The 19,452-nt window shown below is 43.3% G+C and overlaps 1 protein-coding gene across 1 annotated transcript in view; it reads right to left on the bottom strand.

Annotated features, from left to right (window-relative positions):
• Positions 1–18,803, bottom strand: part of ldhd (lactate dehydrogenase D) — a 37,817-nt gene extending 19,014 nt beyond the window's left edge. Inside the window, exons 1-4 of the mRNA XM_060837784.1 lie at positions 18,678–18,803; positions 13,916–14,028; positions 7,799–7,940; positions 2,104–2,245 (exon numbers count right to left, since the gene is read on the bottom strand). Coding sequence (XP_060693767.1) covers positions 2,104–2,245; positions 7,799–7,940; positions 13,916–14,028; positions 18,678–18,773 — 493 coding nt within the window. The 5' untranslated portion in view covers positions 18,774–18,803. The remainder of the gene's footprint in view (positions 1–2,103; positions 2,246–7,798; positions 7,941–13,915; positions 14,029–18,677) is intronic.
• Positions 18,804–19,452: the final 649 nt, after the last annotated feature.

The following is a 19,452-nucleotide window of genomic DNA, read 5'->3' as shown; positions in this document are numbered from 1 at the left end:
TGCACCTCGTCCATCAGATAAGTAGTTAATGTAAAACTGGGTGTCATCAGCTAACTCAGGCCCAATCTGAAACATTATCAAAGGGTAACAAATGAACAAGGGATGGAGAGCAAGGGACCCAGAGATATAACCAGCTGGAGTGGAAAAAGAAGCCATTCTGAATCTTTTGGAATGGGTCAGTGTGACCCAGGTGGAGGCAGGTAGTGCACAGACATGGTGGAAACTATGAGTTCAGATTGCCTGTTAGGAATTTCATTTAAACCAATGTATACATCACTTCCTGCAGCTGGCATCAGACTGTCCAAACATCAACAAAGATGGATGTGCAGCTTAGTCAAGATTTTCACTAGTTAGTCCTGAAATAACTCCAGAGAAGCTGTCACCAAATCACCCTTTATGAACAGTCCTTGACTTTAGCACTGCCTCATTCGGAGTCAACTGTCAGAGTGGTGGTATCTCTGACACTCCTGTTTATCTTTTCTCTTCACTTTTTTTTTCATACACTGCCGCCTAACTGCAGTAGTGTTTATTTTTCCCCAGCCCCCATATTGTGTGTGTGCGCAAGTGTGAGACACAGTGAAAGACACAAGGTGTACAAATCTTTATTCAATTTCCACCACAGGAAGCAAGGAAAAACCTAAGTGGCCAGTGACAAGCAGTGCCCATCACATCAAAGGGCAATGCTGTGTGATCAAACAGTGAAGGGGAGGGCAGGGATTAAATCAAAATAGAATTGGACAGGGAAAAAATACACTCCACTCTCTGCGGCGCCCACCTCTCCCTGAACAGCTCAAGGGTGTTGGTGGACACCGCGTGCTCCTTCTCCAGAGACACCTGGGCTCTGACATAACCGCAGAAGAGGGGCAGGCTGTCGGCCCTAACGACCCCCTCCATGACACTCCTATTTATATTTGTCAGTGGGGACTCCATGATTTGACCAGGCTAACAGCCCAAATCATGGAACTCCTATTCAATGAGGTCCAGCTAGTTGACTTCGTTACAATCAGTCCAAGTCTGTTCCCCAACAGTCTATTTGATTTTGGGAGCTGCACTACTATAGGATTAAAAATATTTATCTACCCTTCTTCAGCAGTTAAGTCACCTTTTCTACACATTTTCCAAATGACAACAAATACATTAATTGCCTCAACACTGGTTGTGCCTTTGGAGTCATCTGAAACAGGGATGATTCTCTTTACAATGTGAAATGTCTGACAAAAAGTATTTAAATTATTTCTCCTTATTTCAGTGTTACTGGTCAGTTTATCTCTAAGTCCCACTGCATTAAACATTAATTTCTCAGATAGGACTCCAAGGGTCTTGGGCTGGAGTTGGTCTTGTAAGCCTTCCAATCCTCCATCCCTTTCTGTAACTCAGCTCACCCACAGTCTCAGTGAAATGGCACTGTAACACACCCCCTGACTAACACACACACTTAATTATCTCTCAGAAACAGGTTTTTCCATGTATCTGCAACAACAACTTGCTTTATACAGCACCCATAATGCAATAAAATATATCAGGACACATCACATAGGAATATAATTGGATAAATACTCTGACTTCAAACCGAAGAGGAAGAGGTTAAGAAAGCGAACCAAAAACCAAAAAACAGGTTTTAAGTGTGTAAATAGGAAAGAGAGGGGGGTGGGTAGGTTGGAAAGAAACAGAGAAGTTCAAGGAAGGAATTCCAAAGCTTTAGGCCAAGGCTACTAAGGACATGGCCACCAGTGGTGACAGACTGGAAGTGGGGGATACAAAATACGGTAGAATGGAGGAATGTGAGATTTTAACTGTTGTAGGATCCGACAAAATTACAGAGACAGGGAGAGGTCACGGAGGGATCTGAATGAAGGAGTGGGAGCTTCAATTTAAATTGTTTAAGCCAATGCAGGTCATCAAAGGATGGATGATGGATCAATAGGATTTGGTGCATAGAAATAGAAATAGTGGAAGATGTGAGGCTGAATGGAAGGGAATGGGCAAGTTCCTCAGTTTTTCCAGAAGGGCGTTGGTCACAACCACACCAGACAGTAAGGTCAGATGTCCCAAGCTGATTGAGCTTAAGGGTGGGTCCCTTAGACCAAACAACATGAAACTTACCAACTGGAAACCACAAACCACTGTCCCGAAGGTAGTTATTGAGGCCTTTTCTGGTGACTCCTGGTTCAACTGTCACATCAAAATCTACTGTATTGAGCTCCACAATTCTATCCATCTTCATGAGGTTGAAGCATATGCCTCCCTGATGAGGAAACAAACAGCCACTAGGATTCAGTCAGAAAGGAGTGACCAGATTAACTCCATTAAACTTGAGATAGCCTGGCGTCATCGATGCAGTCAGAGCTATTTTATGCAGCAAATGTAAATCCCTGGAGAAGAGCAACAGACCTCCTCATTCACCGAGTTTAAGTCCACCACATGGTTTCTAAAGGGGCCAGTTTTCGGTTAATGGGCAACATTGTTTGTGAGTCTCAATTAGAACATAAGGGGTTTGTATTGAGAGCCCAGTGGTCGGGTCGGTTGTGCAGGGGCCTGATTTTTTCTGACTGTGTTTAGCAAGGACCACTCTCACCGGGTTAGGTAAAAGCCTGCCATTCACTGGACGTCACAAGAAACAGAGATGGATTGGGAATGGTTTCCATTTAGTAGCACCCAATGTTTACAAAATGCAATGAACAAACACACAGACAGGATGAGCAACCACAAAGCCCTTCTAACACTGGAGAAACCAATCTGGGTTAAATCCTGAACTGATGCCCAAATCTGGTGACCAATCTGTCTTTGCCAATGCATGCCAATTCTGAACAGAAATGGGCATTCTGTATTGGTCAATCCATTACCCAGTCAGTGTGAATCCCAGGTTTCATTTCTAAGAAACACGGTTGAGTTGTTTAGTTTCTCTTTATGACACTGACACTAGCTTGATATTTCCAGATTTTATGAAGTGAATTCTCATTTTAAAACTGGGATTTGAGCTGACACGCTGGTCAAGTCACTGGATTACAAACGCAATGGAAAATACAACAGGTTCTCAAAATCCAAAATATATGGAGAGGCTTCGAATTACCCTGTAGGTGAGGTAGCTGGAAAAACACAGTACCTATTCTCAACATTGACCTACCTTTCAACAGCACTTCTCCATGCAAGTGCACTTTTGGGGGATAAACAGAGGAGCAGAATATTTCTAAATGCAGGGAGATTAAAAACTGTTGATGTCAGAGATTTAAGTGTCCTTAATCATGAGTGACTGAAAACGAACATGCAGGTATAGCAAGCAATAAGGAAGGCAAATGCTATCACAAAAGATTTTGAATATTACAGTAAAGATGGCTTACTTCAATTATACAGAACCTTGGTAAACCCCACCTTGAATACTGTGTGCAATCTTGGTTTAGGTTCCCTTACCTAAGAAAAAATAGACTTGTCACGGTGGGAGTGTAGCAGGGATTCACCAAACTGATTCGTGCATTTGTCCTATTGAGGAGACTACCCTTGAATTCTCAGTTGATTGAAAATTCTTGTAGATTGACCACCCTCAGAAAAGACGTTCCTCTTCATCACAGTCCTAACTCACTCCTCCTAATTCTAAGACTGACAAAGGGCTTTTGCCAGTTGCTCAGATGCTGTCTGATCAGCTGTGCTTTACCAGCACCACAGTTTTCAACTCTGATCTCCAGCATCTGCAGTCCTCACTTTCTCCTAATTCTAAGACTGTATTTTCTAGTTCTGGACTTCCCCCAGTCAAAGGGAAACATTAATTTCTGAAACATCTATCAATCTCTGTTTTGAATATTGTGACTGAGATATCTAAATATAAATATCTCTAGGAATATGAGGATAAGGTGATGAGGTCGATGATTAGCTATGATCTAGCAGACTGAAAGGGCAGAATAGCCTACTGTTGTTTCTACGTTTCTAAATCGTTCTTTCACTTCAAACATTATTGATAAAGTACCCTGTTTGTGACTTAGCTGTTTTAATTAAATGTTATCCCTCAAACCTGTTTTTAAATGACTTATGCCAGGGAGGATTATTGGGCTGGTTTCATTGAATCCCTACAATGTGGAAGCAGGCCATTTGGTCCATCAAGTGCATACTGACCTTCTGAAAGGCATCCCACCCAGACCCACTCCCCTACCCTACCTCTGTAACCTAACATTTCTCATGGCCAATCCACCAAATCTTCACATCTTTGGAGGAAACCAGCACACTCGGAGGAAACCGGGTGGGAATGACATTTCTCTTGTACAAACTGAAGCTCTGTAAAAGCAGGCAAGCCCTGAATGATCGGTGGACATCATCTGTAAATTAGACACCAGGAAGCTCTGGAAGCTGTTACAATGAAGGAGTCTGTTTAATATTATAGCATGTATACGACTTCATTTGTATGGAACTTCTTGTTATTTTTCTGTTTACAAAAACTGAAGACTGCATGGAGAAAAAAGGTTTAGTATAGGAGTTGGGATGTCATGTTACACCTGTACAAGACATTGGTGAGGCCACTTATAGAATACTGTGTACAATTCTGATTACCCTTCTATAGGAAGGGTGATGTTAAACTTGAGAGGGTGCAGGAAAGATTTACAAGGAGGGAGAGGCTAAGTAGGCTGGGGCTATTTTTTCTGGAGCGACCGAGGCAGGGAGGTGACCTTGTAGAGATTTGTAAATTCATGAGGGCCATAGATAGGGTGAATAGCCAAGGTAATTTTCCCTGGATATGGGAGGGCATAAGTTTAAGGTGAGAGGGAAAAAAAGTTTTTGGCTGTATAATTTTACAGCTTGGAATTCGTTCCCTATCTGAACTCTGTTTTTGTGGCTGTGGATTTCTATAATGTGCAGACAATCAGAAATCAAGGAGTTGTTTACAAGAAAAGCTTATTGGTTCTTAGCTAACTGGGCAGGTTGGAACTGGAAACAAGTTATAGAGACACAGAGAGAACGAAATAAATAGAGTGTATGTGCTGTTACTCTCCTCAGCAGACGCTGCCTGTTCTCTGCAGTAAAATTCTTAGTTTAAACTTGAAGAAAACCAGTTGCATTTCCAACCACAGTTGCTAAGAGCTGAGACTTTTGAACTGATAAATCAGACACATTGTACATTATACAAATCATTGGAAGCTTCCAGAGAAAGACAACTAAACAACAAAGGCATGGCAAGCTGAAGGCAGAATCATCTCAAGGTTGGAATCAGGAAGCAAAGACCACTGAAATGACATTCAATGTTTTCTCCAGCTCCACCAAGAATCGATTTCACTATTTGTTTGTCTGGGGGGGGGGTTGTTTGTGTGTGTAAGGAGGAGTTTACAAGGGGATTGGAGTTTTAGTTAAGTGTTAGATGGCAATGATTTATTCCCATTTGCCTACAGCTATAGTTTAATAAACAGTCATTGGTGTTTGGTACAGAGACTTGGACCATGCTAACTACCAAACTTGGTCTGAATGTCAGGTAAATTGGGATACTGTGCGTACCTCAAAAAACTTTTAACACTTGGTAAAATTTGTCTCTGGAAATAGAGGGGACTTGATTTACAGGGTGCTACTCCAGCATAACATATTCTATTTTCAGTCAGTCGAGTCTATGTGAAAGAGAGGATACATTTTATCCAGTCATTTATAGAGAACCTACACAAAGAAAGCAAGAACATTTTCTTATTTATTGAATATAATCTAGTCAATGCGAAGAACGGCAGGGATCTATTTGGACATAAATTCTATAAAGAGGGGAAAACACTGAGTGAGTTGCTATGGTTACACAGCATTCGCTAGTGCTGAGGGCAGGAGGAGAGCTGATTGCTTTGCTTCCAACTTCCACTGACAACAGGGGAAGAAGTTGATAATTTGATAGTATGGATCCAGGAGATTTGGGTTTTCAGGTACACAAATCACTAAGCTGCAAGCACAAGTACAAAAAGTAATAAAAAAAGAATAATGGAAAGTTGACCTCTATCTCGTGGAGGTTGGAACATAAAAGTATGGCTATGATCCCATAGTTATAGAGAGCCTTAGTCAGATGTGTTTGGCGTACAGACTTGTTTTGGTCATTAAACCTGTGGAAACAGATGTTGGCCTTCAATTTCATACTGTGTCAATTCACTGGAATGACATCAGAGTTTGACGAGCTAAACTATGAGAAAATGTTGTATAAACTCTCTAGCAGGCTGACGGGGTGACCAAATGAAGATGTAGTGGGACATCCAGAGCAAGTGACAACATTCAATTTTAACAATTGATCTGGATCATTTAGCAGTGAAATTAGGAACAATGTTTTCTGCTTGAAGTGGAAAACTGGAGCTTCCTCCTGAACGCTGTAAAGAAGAGGGGTGCACCCCTTACAGTGATGAGAATTTCTTTTTCTCCATAGAAGGTCATGAGTCTTTGAAATCCTCTTCCTCAAAAGATGGTGGAGGCAGAGCCTTTGAATATTATTAAGGCAGAGGCAGATAGATTTCTGATAAGCCAGAGGGTGTAAGGTTAGCAGAGTAGGCAGGAATGTAGAGTGACCACACGAGCTGTGATCCAATTGAGATAGGCTCAAGGGGCTGAGTGGCCAACTCCTGCTCCTAATTCGAGTGTAGTGGATTTTACAGCCAACACTTCTGTCAGGTATTAAACACAGCAGCCAACATTGACATGGAATGACAATCTTACACAGGACAATCAGGTAGGAGTGGAGGCTTTCCTCTCTGCAGAACAATGATCAACTCGGTGTGGTTTTAGCAATAATAGTCAAATGGCCACTTCTACAGATGATAGCTTTCTTTACATATTACATAGTACTGAACTGAATTCCAATTCTCAAACAGGCAAGTAGACAGGGTAGTGAAGAAGGTATTTGGCATGCTTGCCTCCATTGGTCAGAACATTGAGTATAGGAGTTGAGATGTCATGTTGCGGCTGTACAGGGCATTGGTGAGGCCAGTTATAGAACACTGTGTACAATTCTGGTTGTCCTTCTATAGGAAAGATGCTGTTCAACTTGAGAGGGTGCAGTAAAGATTTACAAGGATGGTTTGAACTCCAGGGAGAAGCTGAATAGGTTGGGGCTATTTTCTCTGGGGCATCAAAGGCAGAGGATGACCTTATAGAGTTTTGTAAAATCATTAGGGGCATGAAAAGGGTGAATGGCGAAGGTATATTTCCCAGGCGAGGCCAGAGGTTTAAGGTGAGAGGAAACCTTTTCATGCAGAGGGTGGTACATGTATGGAATGAGCTGCCAGAGGAAATGCTGGAGGCTGGTACAATTCCAACATTTAAAAGACATCTGGATGGGTATGTGAATAGGAAGGGTTTAAAGGGATATGGGCCAAATGCTGGCAAATGGGACTAGGTCAGATTGGGATGTCTGGTTGGCATGGACGAGTTGGACCGAAGGGTCTGTGTCCATGCTGTATATCTCTATGACTCTACTGGAAGGGAGGACGAGAGGGGATCTTAAGCAGAGCCTGAATTTAATACTAAGTGCCATTTTGATAAAGCAGTTGGAAGTTAACACTAGGAGTAGATGCCCAGAGGATTGTTAAAGGGGCAGACTGTCACTGTGCCTGGCAGTTGACTAGTTGAATGGCAGTGATGGTTGTGTATTGGTGAGTCCTTTCTATCAGCCATATTTACTCTCAATATCCACCTGCTGCTACAGGTTAGAAGTGAACTTTTATAAGGTATCTGATAAAAACTCTATCTTAATATTTACCAATTCAAATAAAAGCACATCAAGGCTTTGAGAGCTCCTATGTACCTGTAAAAGGGGAAGGAAAAATCTCTGTTTATTTTATAAAGAACACAAATTCCCCCCTACCTTCACTGCGAGCACTCCTCCTTCCATCCCTGTGCTTGTACCAAAAGGGATGATGGGGATATCATTCTCGAAACAGATTCGAGCCATTCTGCTGACCTGCTCCACATTCTGTGGCCACACAACTGCATCTGGAGGTTTGCAACTTCACACAAATTGGAACAACGTGGATTATTCATTGGTTTTTGAGATCAATCTTCCAAATATTTAGCACTTGAATCAACGTTATGCAGCCAATCCAATGAACTAAATTGGCAGATATTCAATGTAAAAAGGACACATATGAATATTGCTTTGGGAAACACAAGCAGATAACATTTCCTTAACCTGTGATAAACCCTAGGATTGATGTTACAGAACCAGCTGCCTAAGCCTCAAGTTCTGAAATTCCCTTTGTAAGCCTCCTCTCTATTTCCCATTTCACTGTTACGTAGGTTTAAAATTATTCCAATGTTTCATTTGTTTGACTGGGACTCCTTAAGATGGTTTCACCAGTGTTCAAGTTACTTCATTAAAATGCAAGTTGTTGCTGCTGTAAATAACTCTTAATCCATAAGAAAGATGACTTGGAAACTTCAACAGGCGAGACATGGTAGATGCAGGCAGGGTGTTTCTGATGGTGGGTGTGTCCAGAACCAGAAGTCAGTCTGTGGGTTCAGGGTAGACCTTTTAGGACAGAGATGAGGAGACATGTCTTCACTCAAAGAGTGGTGAGCCTCTGGAATTCATTACCACAGGAAGTGGTTGATGCCAAAACATTGAATGTATTCAAGAGGTGGCTAGAGATAGCACTTGGGGCAAATGGGATCAAAGGTTATGGGGAGAAAGCAGGATTCGGCTACTGAGTTGAATGACCAGCCATGATCATGATGAATGGTACACGAGATTTGAGGGGCCGAATGGCCTCCTCCTGCTCCTATCTTCTATGTTTCTGTGGAGATAGCAACTGGGCCTCATTGCTCCCACTCAGAAGGCACTAAGCAACGACAAGGAGACCCAATTTCATGAACTAACAGTCTTACACCGGAACTCCCGGAAACCATCAACTTCAAAATGGAATAAGGCCATTTTGCAGGTATTCTGGGTGTCATTTGAAAACTGATGTTTGTGGATGAAGGTGAAGGGAAGGACTTACAATTACTTAGTGCCAATAATGATCAGAGAGTGTCCCAAAGAAATTTGTGTGGAGTAGAGTCCTCCACACAGAACTGAGATACCGTGTTAGGGAATTAGAGCTGGAGCTGGATGAACTACGGATCATTCGGGAGGCTGAGGGGGTAATTGAAAGGAGTTATCGGGAGTTGGTCACTCCCAAGGCTCAGGACAAGGATAGATGGGTTACAGTTAGGGGGAGGAAAGGGGACAGACAGACAGTGCAGGGATCCCCTGTGGACATTCCCCTCAGCAATACGTATACCGTTTTGGATACTGCTGGGGGTGGATGACCTACCAGAGGAAAGCCATAGCAGTCAGTTCTCTGGCACTGAGCCCGACACTGTGGCAAAGAAGGGAAGGGGGCAGAATAGAAAAGTACTCGTGGTAGGGGACTCGATAGTTAGGGGAATCGACAGGAGATTTTGTGGTCAGGATCGGGATTGCCGGTATGTCGCCTCACTGCTGCCAGGGTCCGGGACGTCTCCAATCGGGTGTATAAGGGGAGGGCGAACAGCCAGAAATCGTGTTACATATTGGCACTAATGATATAGCCAGGAAAAGGATAGAGGATATAAAAAGTGATTTCAGGGAGTTAGGATGGAAGCTGCAAAGCAGGACGAACAGAGTAGTGTTCTCTAGTTTACTACCGGTGCCATGAGATAGCGAGGCGAGGAACAGGGAGCGGGCGCAGCTTAACACGTGGCTGTGCAGCTGGTGTAGGAGGGAGGGCTTCAGATATGTAGATAATTGGGATGCCTTCTGGGGCAAGTGGGACCTGTACAAGAAGGACGGGTTGCATCTGAACTGGAAGGGGACCAATGTCCTGGGTGGAAGGTTTGCTTGAGTAGTTCGAGAGGGTTTAAACTAATATGGCAGGTTTAAACTAATATGAGCTGTATACCGGTGGTGAGAGTTGATGCAGATGAGGCAATAGCAAGAGGTAGACCAGCTAGTGGGAAGGATTTTCCTGGGAAGGAACCAAGGGATCAGTTAAAGTGTGTTTGCTTTAATGCAAGGAGTATCAGGAATAAAAGTGACGAACTTACAGCATGGATCAGTACCTGGTGCTATGATGTTGTGGCCATAACAGAGACATGGGTTTCTCAGGGGCAGGAATGGTTGCTGGATGTTCCAGGGTTTAGAGCATTTAAAAAGAATAGGGAGGGGGGAAAGGGAGGGGGAAAAAAGAGGAGGGGTGTAGCACGACTAATCAGAGAGGGTATCACAGCTACAGAAGCTTCCATTGTCGAGGAAGATCTGCCTACCGAGTCAGTATGGAAATTAGGAACAGCAAGGGAGCAGTCACCTCCTTAGGGGTTTACTACAGGCCCCCCCAATAGCAGCAGGGAGATGGAAGAAAGCATAGGTCGGCAGATTTTGGAAAAGTGTGGACGTAGTAGGGTTGTTGTAATGGGTGACTTTAACTTTCCCAATATTGACTGGAACCTCCTTCGAGGAGAGGATTTGAATGGAGCTGTTTTTGTAAGGTGTGTTCAGGAGGGTTTCCTAACTCAGTAGGTTGACAGGCCAACGAGGGAAGAGGCCATTCTAGACTTGGTGCTCGGAAACGAGCCAGGGTAGGTATCAGATCTTGTGGTGGGAGAACATTTTGGTGATAGTGACCACAACTGCCTCACATTCTACATAGCTATGGAGAAGGAGAGGATTAGGCAAAATGGGAGGATATTTAATTGGGGAAGAGGAAACTATGATGCGATTAGACATGAGTTAGGAAGCATGGACTGGGAGCAATTGTTCCATGGTAAAGGTGCTATAGACACATGGAGACTGTTTAAGGAACAGTTGTTACGAGTGATGAATAAATATGTTCCTCTGAGACAGGCAAGAAGGAGTAAGATAAAGGAACCTTGGATTACGAGAGCGGTGGAGTTTCTCGTCAAAAGGAAGAAGGCAGCTTACATAAGGTGGAGGAAACTAGGATCAAGTTCAGCTCTAAAGGATTACAGGCAGGCGAGGAAGGAGCTCAGAAATGGTCTGAGGAGAACCAGGAGGGGGCACAAGAAAGGCTTGGCAGAACGGATTAGGGAACTCCAAAGGCATTTTACACGTATGTGAGGAATAAGAGAATGGTCAAAGAAAGAGTAGGGCCAATCAGGGATAGCATAGGGAATTTGTGTGTGGAGTCTGGGGAGGTAGGGGAAGCCCTAAATGAGTTTTTTGCTTGTCTTTAGGAAAGAAACGAACTTTGTAGTGAATGAAACCTTTGAAGAGCAGGTGTGTATGCTGGAATGGATAGTGATAGAGGAAGCTGATGTGCTTAAAATTTTGTCAAACATTAAGATTGACAAGTCGCCAGGCCCAGACCAGATTTGTCCTCGGCTGCTTTGGGAAACGAGAAATGCAATTGCTTCGCCACTTGCGAAGATCTTTTCATACTCGCTCTCCACTGGAGCCGTACCTGAGGACTGGAGAGAGACAAATGTAATTCCGCTATTCAAGAAAGGAAATAGGGAAAACCCCGGCAATTACAGACCAGTCAGTCTCACGTCTGTCGTCTGCAAGGTGTTAGAAAGGCTTCTGAGGGCTAGGATCTATGACCATCTGGAAGAGCATGGCTTCATTAAAGGCAGTCAGCACGGCTTTGTGAGGGGCAAGTCATGTCTCACAAACCTTATCGAGTTCTTTGAGGTTGTGATTAGAAAAGTTGATGAGGGTCGAACTGTGGATGTGGTGTATATGGACTTCAGCAAGGCATTTGATAAGGTTCCCCATGGTAGGCTCATTCAGAAGGTCAGGAGGAATGGGATACAGGAGAACTTAGCTGTTTGGATACAGAATTGGCTGGCCAACAGAAGACAGCGAGTGGTAGTAGAAGGAAAATATTCTGCCTGGAAGTCAGTGGTGAGTGGTGTTCCACAGGGCTCGGTCCTTGGGCCTCTACTGTTTGTAATTTTTATTAATGACATGGATGAGGAGATTGAAGGATGGGTTAGCGAGTTTCTAGATGACACAAAGGTTGGAGGTGTCGTTGACAGTATAGAGGGCTGTTGTAGGCTGCAGCGGGGCATTGACAGGATGCAGAGATGGGCTGAGAGGTGGCAGATGGAGTTCAACCTGGATAAATGCGAGGTGATGCATTTTGGAAGGTCGAATTTGAAAGCTGAGTACAGGATTAAGGACAGGATTCTTGGCAGTGTGGAGGAACAGAGGTACATAGATCACTTAAAATGGCCACCCAAGTGGACAGGGTTGTTAAGAAAGCATATGGTGTTTTGGCTTTCATTAATAGGGGGATTGAGTTTAAGAGTCATGAGATCTTGTCGCAGCTCTATAAAACTTTGGTTAGACTGCACTTGGAATACTGTGTCCAGTTCTGGTCGCCCTATTATAGGAAAGATGTGGACGCTTTGGAGACGGTTCAGAGAAGGTTTACCAGGATGCTGCCTGGACTGGAGGGTTTATCTTATGAAGAGAGGTTGACTGAGCTCGGGCTTTTTTCATTGGAAAAAAAGAAGGAAGAGAAGGGACCTAATTGAGTTGTACAAGATAATGAGAGGCATAGATAGAGTCGATAGCCAGAGACTATTTCCCAAGGCAGAAATGGCTAACACAAGGGGTCATAGTTTTAAGCTGTTTGGAGGAAAGTATAGAGGGGATGTCAGAGGCAGGTTCTTTACACAGAGAGTTGTGAGAGCATGGAATATGTTGACAGCAGCAGTTATGGAAGCAAGGTCATTGGGGACTTTTAAGAGACTGCTGGACATGCATATGGTCACAGAAATGTGAGGGTGCATGAGGATCTATGGTTGGCACAACATCATGGGCTGAAGGGCCTGTTCTGTGCTGTACTGTTCTATGTTCTATGTTCGATGAGCAGACCATCTATATTAATGATGTTGGTTGAGAGATTAAATATGGCTTAGAGAATCCAGTGTGGTCACCTGCATTAATTAAGTCTATCCAAGTTGATTCTTGCATTGCCAATGGATAGCCTTACCACAAGTCTGATTCAAGATAAAAACAGCCTTTTTCTCTGTCAGTGTGAGCTGGGGTTTGAACAGAGGAGGGTCTATCTGCCTCACTCAAAGAACAATCCAAAGCTCAGACTCTCATGAGCTTGATACCTTCACAGCCTGTGTGTTAAATGATTGACCCCTCAAGCCAGGCTTCATCACCTTCATGACCAGGGCAAACCCTTCTGCCTATGTCACTCGATGATCATAAACATACAGGCTGGAGACTCAGTCTACCTGACCTGTGTCAGTATTAGAGCATTATTAGTATTATTGCAATAGTCAGTATTATTGCATGTTTGGCAATGGAATAGCCATAATAGATCCAGAGACCCCATCAGAGGGAATCTAACTTCCCCTGTTAAGACTGCAAAATGCTCCCAACACAGAGGGCCATTCAGCCATTAACCCCTGTGCTGTCCCTTTCACTGAGCTATTCAATTAGTCCCATTTCCCTGCTCTTTAATTTTCCCCTGATAATATTTATCCAACTTCTTTTTGAAAGTTATTCTTGAATCTTTTCTCACCAACTTTTCAAGATGTGCAACCACATCTCAACAATATGCTGCTTAAAATAAAAGTCATAAAATCACCTCTGGTCCAGAACATAACTAAGAACCAACCTCTCAGTATAGTAACATTTTTGTTAAAGTGATAGGAAGATGTATGTTGAAATAATTCATTTGGTTGCAACCTACATGAACCCCATAGTTTTAAGACAAACAGTACCTTTTGAAATGAAAATATACGTTGTGATTCACTGTATAATTCTGAGTTGACTCTGAGCTAGGGAGGGATTATCATCTCCTGGGATGTGCAGTGACAGACAGTGCTTACATGAGCTGATACAAACAACCAACAGCAAGCATTATAGTGCAATGAAGCAAGGTCCAAACAAACAGCAGCCTTTCAATTTATAAGTTGTGTGAACTTGAATGTAGGATGCCTCTAAAAGCACATTATTCTCCAACCTGAAAACCAAAGCTCTTACCTTTGATATGATTCATCTTTTCTATGCTGCTCCCGGACAGCAGTTGCCGTGGAAACGTTTTCAGCTCCTGCTGCTGCTTTCAGTGCCTCAATAATATCATGATGCAATCTTCTCTGAGGAGTGAAAAGAAAACATTTAGACAAATAGAATCATAGAGATGTACAGCCTAGAAACAGAGCCTTTGCTCCAACTCGTCCACACCGACCATACATCCTAATCTAATCTAGTCCCATTTGCCAGCACACAGCCCATATCCCTCTAAACCCTTCCTATTCATACACCCATCCTTTTAAATGTTGTAATTGTACCAGATTCCACCACTTCCTCTGACAGCTCATTCCATACATGCACCATCCTCTGTGTGGAAACGTTGCCCCTCAGGTCCCTTTTAAATTTTTTTCCCTTTCACCCAAAACCTATGCCCTCAAGTTCAGGCCTCCCCCACCCCAGGGAAGAGACCTTGTCCACTCATCCTTTCCATGCCCCTCAAAATTTTGTAAACCTCTATAAGGTCACCTCAGCCTCTGACGCTCCAGGGAAAACAGCCTCAGCCTGTTCAGCCTCAAATCCACCAACCCTGGCAACATCCTTGTAAATCTTTTCTGAACCCTTTCAAGTTTCACAACATCCTTCCGATATGAGGGAGACCAGAACTGCACGCAATATTCCAACAGTGGCCTAACTAATATCCTGTACAGCCGCAACATGACCTCCCAACTTCAATACTCAATACAGGTAGACAACCCTTTATCTGAAATCCCGAAATCTAAACAGCTCCAAAGTCCGAAGTTTTTTCTTGTGAAGTTTTTTTCTCATTAACAAGGTTGGTTGGTGTGCAAACAGGTAATCCAAGTTGACACCCGTTCGATGCATGTCACTCAGATGAGATGTGTGTGGGGGCATGGCAGCACTGACAGGCCTCAATGCTGTCTCAAGACAAGTTTTACTCAGTAAATCTGCTCCCCTGGTAAGAATTTTTAAAAATTTCACCATCAAACTGTCACTTATTCTGAAAGTCAAAAAATTCTGAATTCCGAAAATGAGCTGGTCCTGAGCATTTCGGATGAAGAATTGTGCACCTGTACTCTGACCAATAAAGGAAAGCATACCAAACGCCTTCTTCACTATCCTATCTATCTGTGACTCCACTTTCAAGGAGTTATGAACCTGCACTCCAAGATCCCTATGTTCATCAACATTCCCCAGGTCCTTACCATTAAGTGGATAAGTCCTGCTCTGATTTGCCTTTCCAAGATGCAGCACCTCACATGTATCTGGATTATACAATCACTTTCGAAAATCACCAGTCACTACTGTTCATTTTTTTTTCCATTTCCCGGTGTCACAGTTGGGAAATGTACTGTGCAACTGGAACGGATTTGATCCACAGATTGTCTTTATTGGTTGACAGGCAGTTGTAGGAGTGCTATAAATGAACCCTGTGCATCAAAGCAAAGAGGGAAAACCAGACAGCAACAGCTTTCACTCCTGCCGTCACACAGTACATCACAAAATTTCCATCAGGGTAAGCTGTGATGCCCTCCCAAGCCAACAAGCCTCACTGTTTGAAATCACTTGGCAAATTTCAGCCTTTTAAAGGTGTAGAAAGTCACAGACCTGCAGTACCTTTAGCACAACAATTCGTGTTGGACATGAAATAATACAAGAGCAGCTCTCAATTGAATAGTTTTCCCATTTCCAACTCCATACAATCTTTAAGCAACATAATAAAAATACACCCTCCCTCTCCCTCTTCCACTGTCTTGTCAATGTTCCCAGGTAATCACTGGAAAGGTGTCACATAAACATGTGCTGAACCTATAGCTCAGAAACTATAAGCATAAAGACTCTCTCCCAATTTACTTCCTCACACTGACTCACTGCTCAGGTGACTTCAAGATGAAAGGACATTCAGTTCTGAAGGACAATGGGATACCACTACATAAATGAACTTGGGTCAATTAATCAGAACAAGTAAATAGAGTTCAAACAGAGTTAAAAATCACAACACTAGGTTATAGTCCAATAGGTTTATTTGGAAGCACTAGCTTTCGGAGCACTGATCTTTCATCAGGTGGTTGTTGAGCATAAGATCTTAAGACACAGAATTTATGCAAAAATTTACAGTGTGATGTAACAGAAATTATATATTTAAAAAGACCTGGAGTTCAAACAGGTTAGTTTTGCCTGATAGGTAGGAATTATTTGAAGATACAGAAATGGATGGCACGGTGGCACAGTGATTAGCACTGCTGCCTCACAGCACCAGATACCTGGTTCAATTCCTGCCTCAGGCGACTGACTGCATGGAGTTTGCACATTCTCCCTATGTCTGTGTGGGTTTCCTCCCACAGTCCAAAGATGTACAGGTCAGGTGAATTGGCCATGCTAAATTGCCTGTAGTGTTGGGTAAATGTATGGGTGGGTTGCATGTTGGTGTGGACTTTTTGGGCTGAAGGGCCTGTTTCCACACTGTAAGTGATCTAATGAACTGTTTTTTTTTTGAAAATCCACAGATACCACATTTACTAAATAAGTAATCTAATTAGTAAATGTGGTACTGTGGATTTTCAAAAAAAACATTCATCAGATAGTGTGTGGTAAAGATAATGACACATGTAATTAACTGGAATGTGGCCATGTAGAGAGAGAGAGAGGGAGAGAGAAAGAAGCTTGAAAGGCAAGTTCCTTTAACTGGGGTGACATCACAAGTGGTGTTTCTCAGCGTCTGTGTGACCCATTTTACTTTCATAAAGATAAATACCTCATCAGGAAGTGAGGCAACAATGTCAGCTTTGCGAAGGTGACAATTGAATACAGCAAACTATAAGGACTGTAGGAACAGTATAGACAGGCTAAAAGATTCTATGGCAAATGCAGCTGAAGGGAATAATATTATGAGGATGCTAAACCTTTAAAATTGATATATCAAACACAGTAAATAAGACCACCAGTCAGGAAAAAATAGGATCCTTAGTTAATGTTTTGGATACATTATATTCAAAAGCTGAAGAGTGGGACTAAATGCAGTTGTTATCATTAACAAGAATAATCTGCGTTCCTCTTCACTGGAGCTAAAAGTGCTAAATACTTATTGTATAGCCCACCTACTAAATGTTGTCAAAATTGGAAAGGTCCCAACCTTTATTGTCATGCTTGACAAAGCAAGTACCCACTGATTCAAATTACTCTGACAGGGTTAGGTAGGGGGGGGGAGCTGTGTGGAGGAAGATGATAGGAAGAGAGGTCAACAGCTCCCAATTAAATAAAATTAATCACAATATTAAAGAACCGTGGCACACAGGACCCATGGAGAACCTGTGACAAGGACTGCTGGGCATTGATTCAACCTCAGCACGATGGCATTGCTGAGAGAGACCAGCAAACAACAGAGATTGGTTTATAGTGGAATCAAAAGAACAAAATGTCAGAAAACAGCAACAGAGGAAATTGTTGCTCAGAAAGAATGACACTGAAGTGCTCCATAAAGAATTGAAAATAGATAAATGTAAGCAAGAAATGCTGGAAAATAAACAGAAACAAACATACTTGGACACTGTAATGCATTTAAGGAAATGAAAGAAGTGAAGGTGATGAATATCTTAGTAACATATGACAACCATGGGCTTTTGAAGGTGGAAAATATTGTCATTAAATGTTGTTTATTATTTTGCTGGAGGCATCCCAGTCCGCTCCTAGTCTATAATTTACTTAATAAATGCTTTCATGAACTGCTTATTTATGTTTCTACTATGCTGAAGTGACCACAGTGACCCTGTTCATTGTGAGGAAGCCAACCATGCTTGGGAACGAGAGTAAATCACTGCCGGAGAATCAAGGGATAACTACTTACACTCAGCGTAACGTTGGGGGAGCGGGGCAGTATTAATGAGTTGCAAATACAACAAGATTGCAAACCGACTTGCAGCAGACAACTGTGTTTATCCTAAAGAACCTAAAAATAGCCGAGTGACAGCCGGTGTGCGATGAGATACTGAAGCACAGTTTCACGTTGAGACAGTGGGTGCCAGTATCGACACAAACTGACTCGGAAAATAAGCCCAACTCCATTTTGTTCCAATATTTATTCCTCCTGCCCTGTCCCCAGCCTGTTTTGTATAGTCTTTACCCGAGGGGCGTGCTTACAAGTCGATGCCCACTAATCCTGTAATTAACTTGGCAGCACTGACCCATTAATATTAGCCCAGCGGAAGGCAAGGAAAGATTTGATTAGATTCCCTACAGTGTGGAAACAGGCCCTCGGCCCAACAAGTCCACACCGACCCTCCGAAATGTAACCCACCCTGATCCATTCCCCTACTCTATATTTACCCCTGACTCATGCACCTCACACTATGGGTAATTTAACAGGGCCAATTCACCTGAGCTGCACATCTTTGGACTAAAAAGTGTGATTTTAATTATGTAAAAGGTTAGTTTTCACTTAGAATCAAGTGAAACAATTAAGGGCGCGTTCATTATAAACAGTATGTTCAAAATCTCCAGGATTTAAGCATTCATTATAAACAATATGTTCAAAATCTCCAGGATTTAAGCAGATTAAAAATGCTTTTGTTTAAACTGGGGGCCTCTATGTGCAGTGCTCAGACCCGGAAGAATGTAGCAACTTCGCCAAATTGTTACATTGTGTCGGGAAAGCGCCGGAGGGGCTGAGGTGGGGTCCGGAGACACTCATCGATAGCCCGCGGCTGCAAGCTGCCGCGACTGGGCAGCGATCCTGCGCCCCCACCCCTGCCTGTACCTGGGCTTGAAGCTGGTGGTTTCTCCGGCCACGGAGGGCTCTGAGAGCCGGCATGTAGCAGCAGCGCTGCCAGTACAGAGCGCGGAGGATAGCCATAGCATCAAGTCCCAATGCCACAGCGATACACTGTATACAGTACACACACACACACACACACACACTGCAGGTAAGCCAAGCTGCAGCGCCTCCAGAGGCACAGCCTCCAGCAGCAGCTTGTCCAGACTTCCAGGTCCCCTGGTTTAATGACCAACATTCCCCACTGTCTGAGAGGTATCTGCAGCGCAGGTTGAGTTAGGGCACAGCTCATGCCTATTCTGCCTATAAAACCAATCTCCAAGCCCCTTTCCTATCCAAATAGCCAGCCACTGCCCCTCTTGAATGCCTCAATTGAAACTGCCACCATCACAATGTCGATGTCTCCACCTCCTGCTGCTGCCTGGCTTGTTGTGCTCTTCCAGCCTCCTGCCTGCGCACTACTTTGGATTCCAGTCTTTATGTGTCTCCATCACAAGTCCAGACAGTGCGTTCCACACTCTCACACTGGCCGTGTGAAAAGGTTATTTTTTTTCTCTTGCTTCCTTTAAGCATCACTTTAAATCTATCCTCCCTCCTTTTCTTTTACGAGCCATCCAGCCTGCTCATGATTTTGAAAGCCTCTTATTGATCTCAGCCTTCTTCTCTCCAAAGAGAGCAGTCTCAATCTGTACCACCTCCCATCATCACTGAAATGCTTCATTCCTGGAATCATTCTGCCAAATCGCTTCCGCACTCTCGA

The sequence above is a fragment of the Hemiscyllium ocellatum genome, chromosome 17, assembly GCF_020745735.1.
Source record: "Hemiscyllium ocellatum isolate sHemOce1 chromosome 17, sHemOce1.pat.X.cur, whole genome shotgun sequence".
NCBI lineage: Eukaryota > Metazoa > Chordata > Chondrichthyes > Orectolobiformes > Hemiscylliidae > Hemiscyllium > Hemiscyllium ocellatum.
This window is presented reverse-complemented; position numbering and strand designations above follow the sequence as displayed.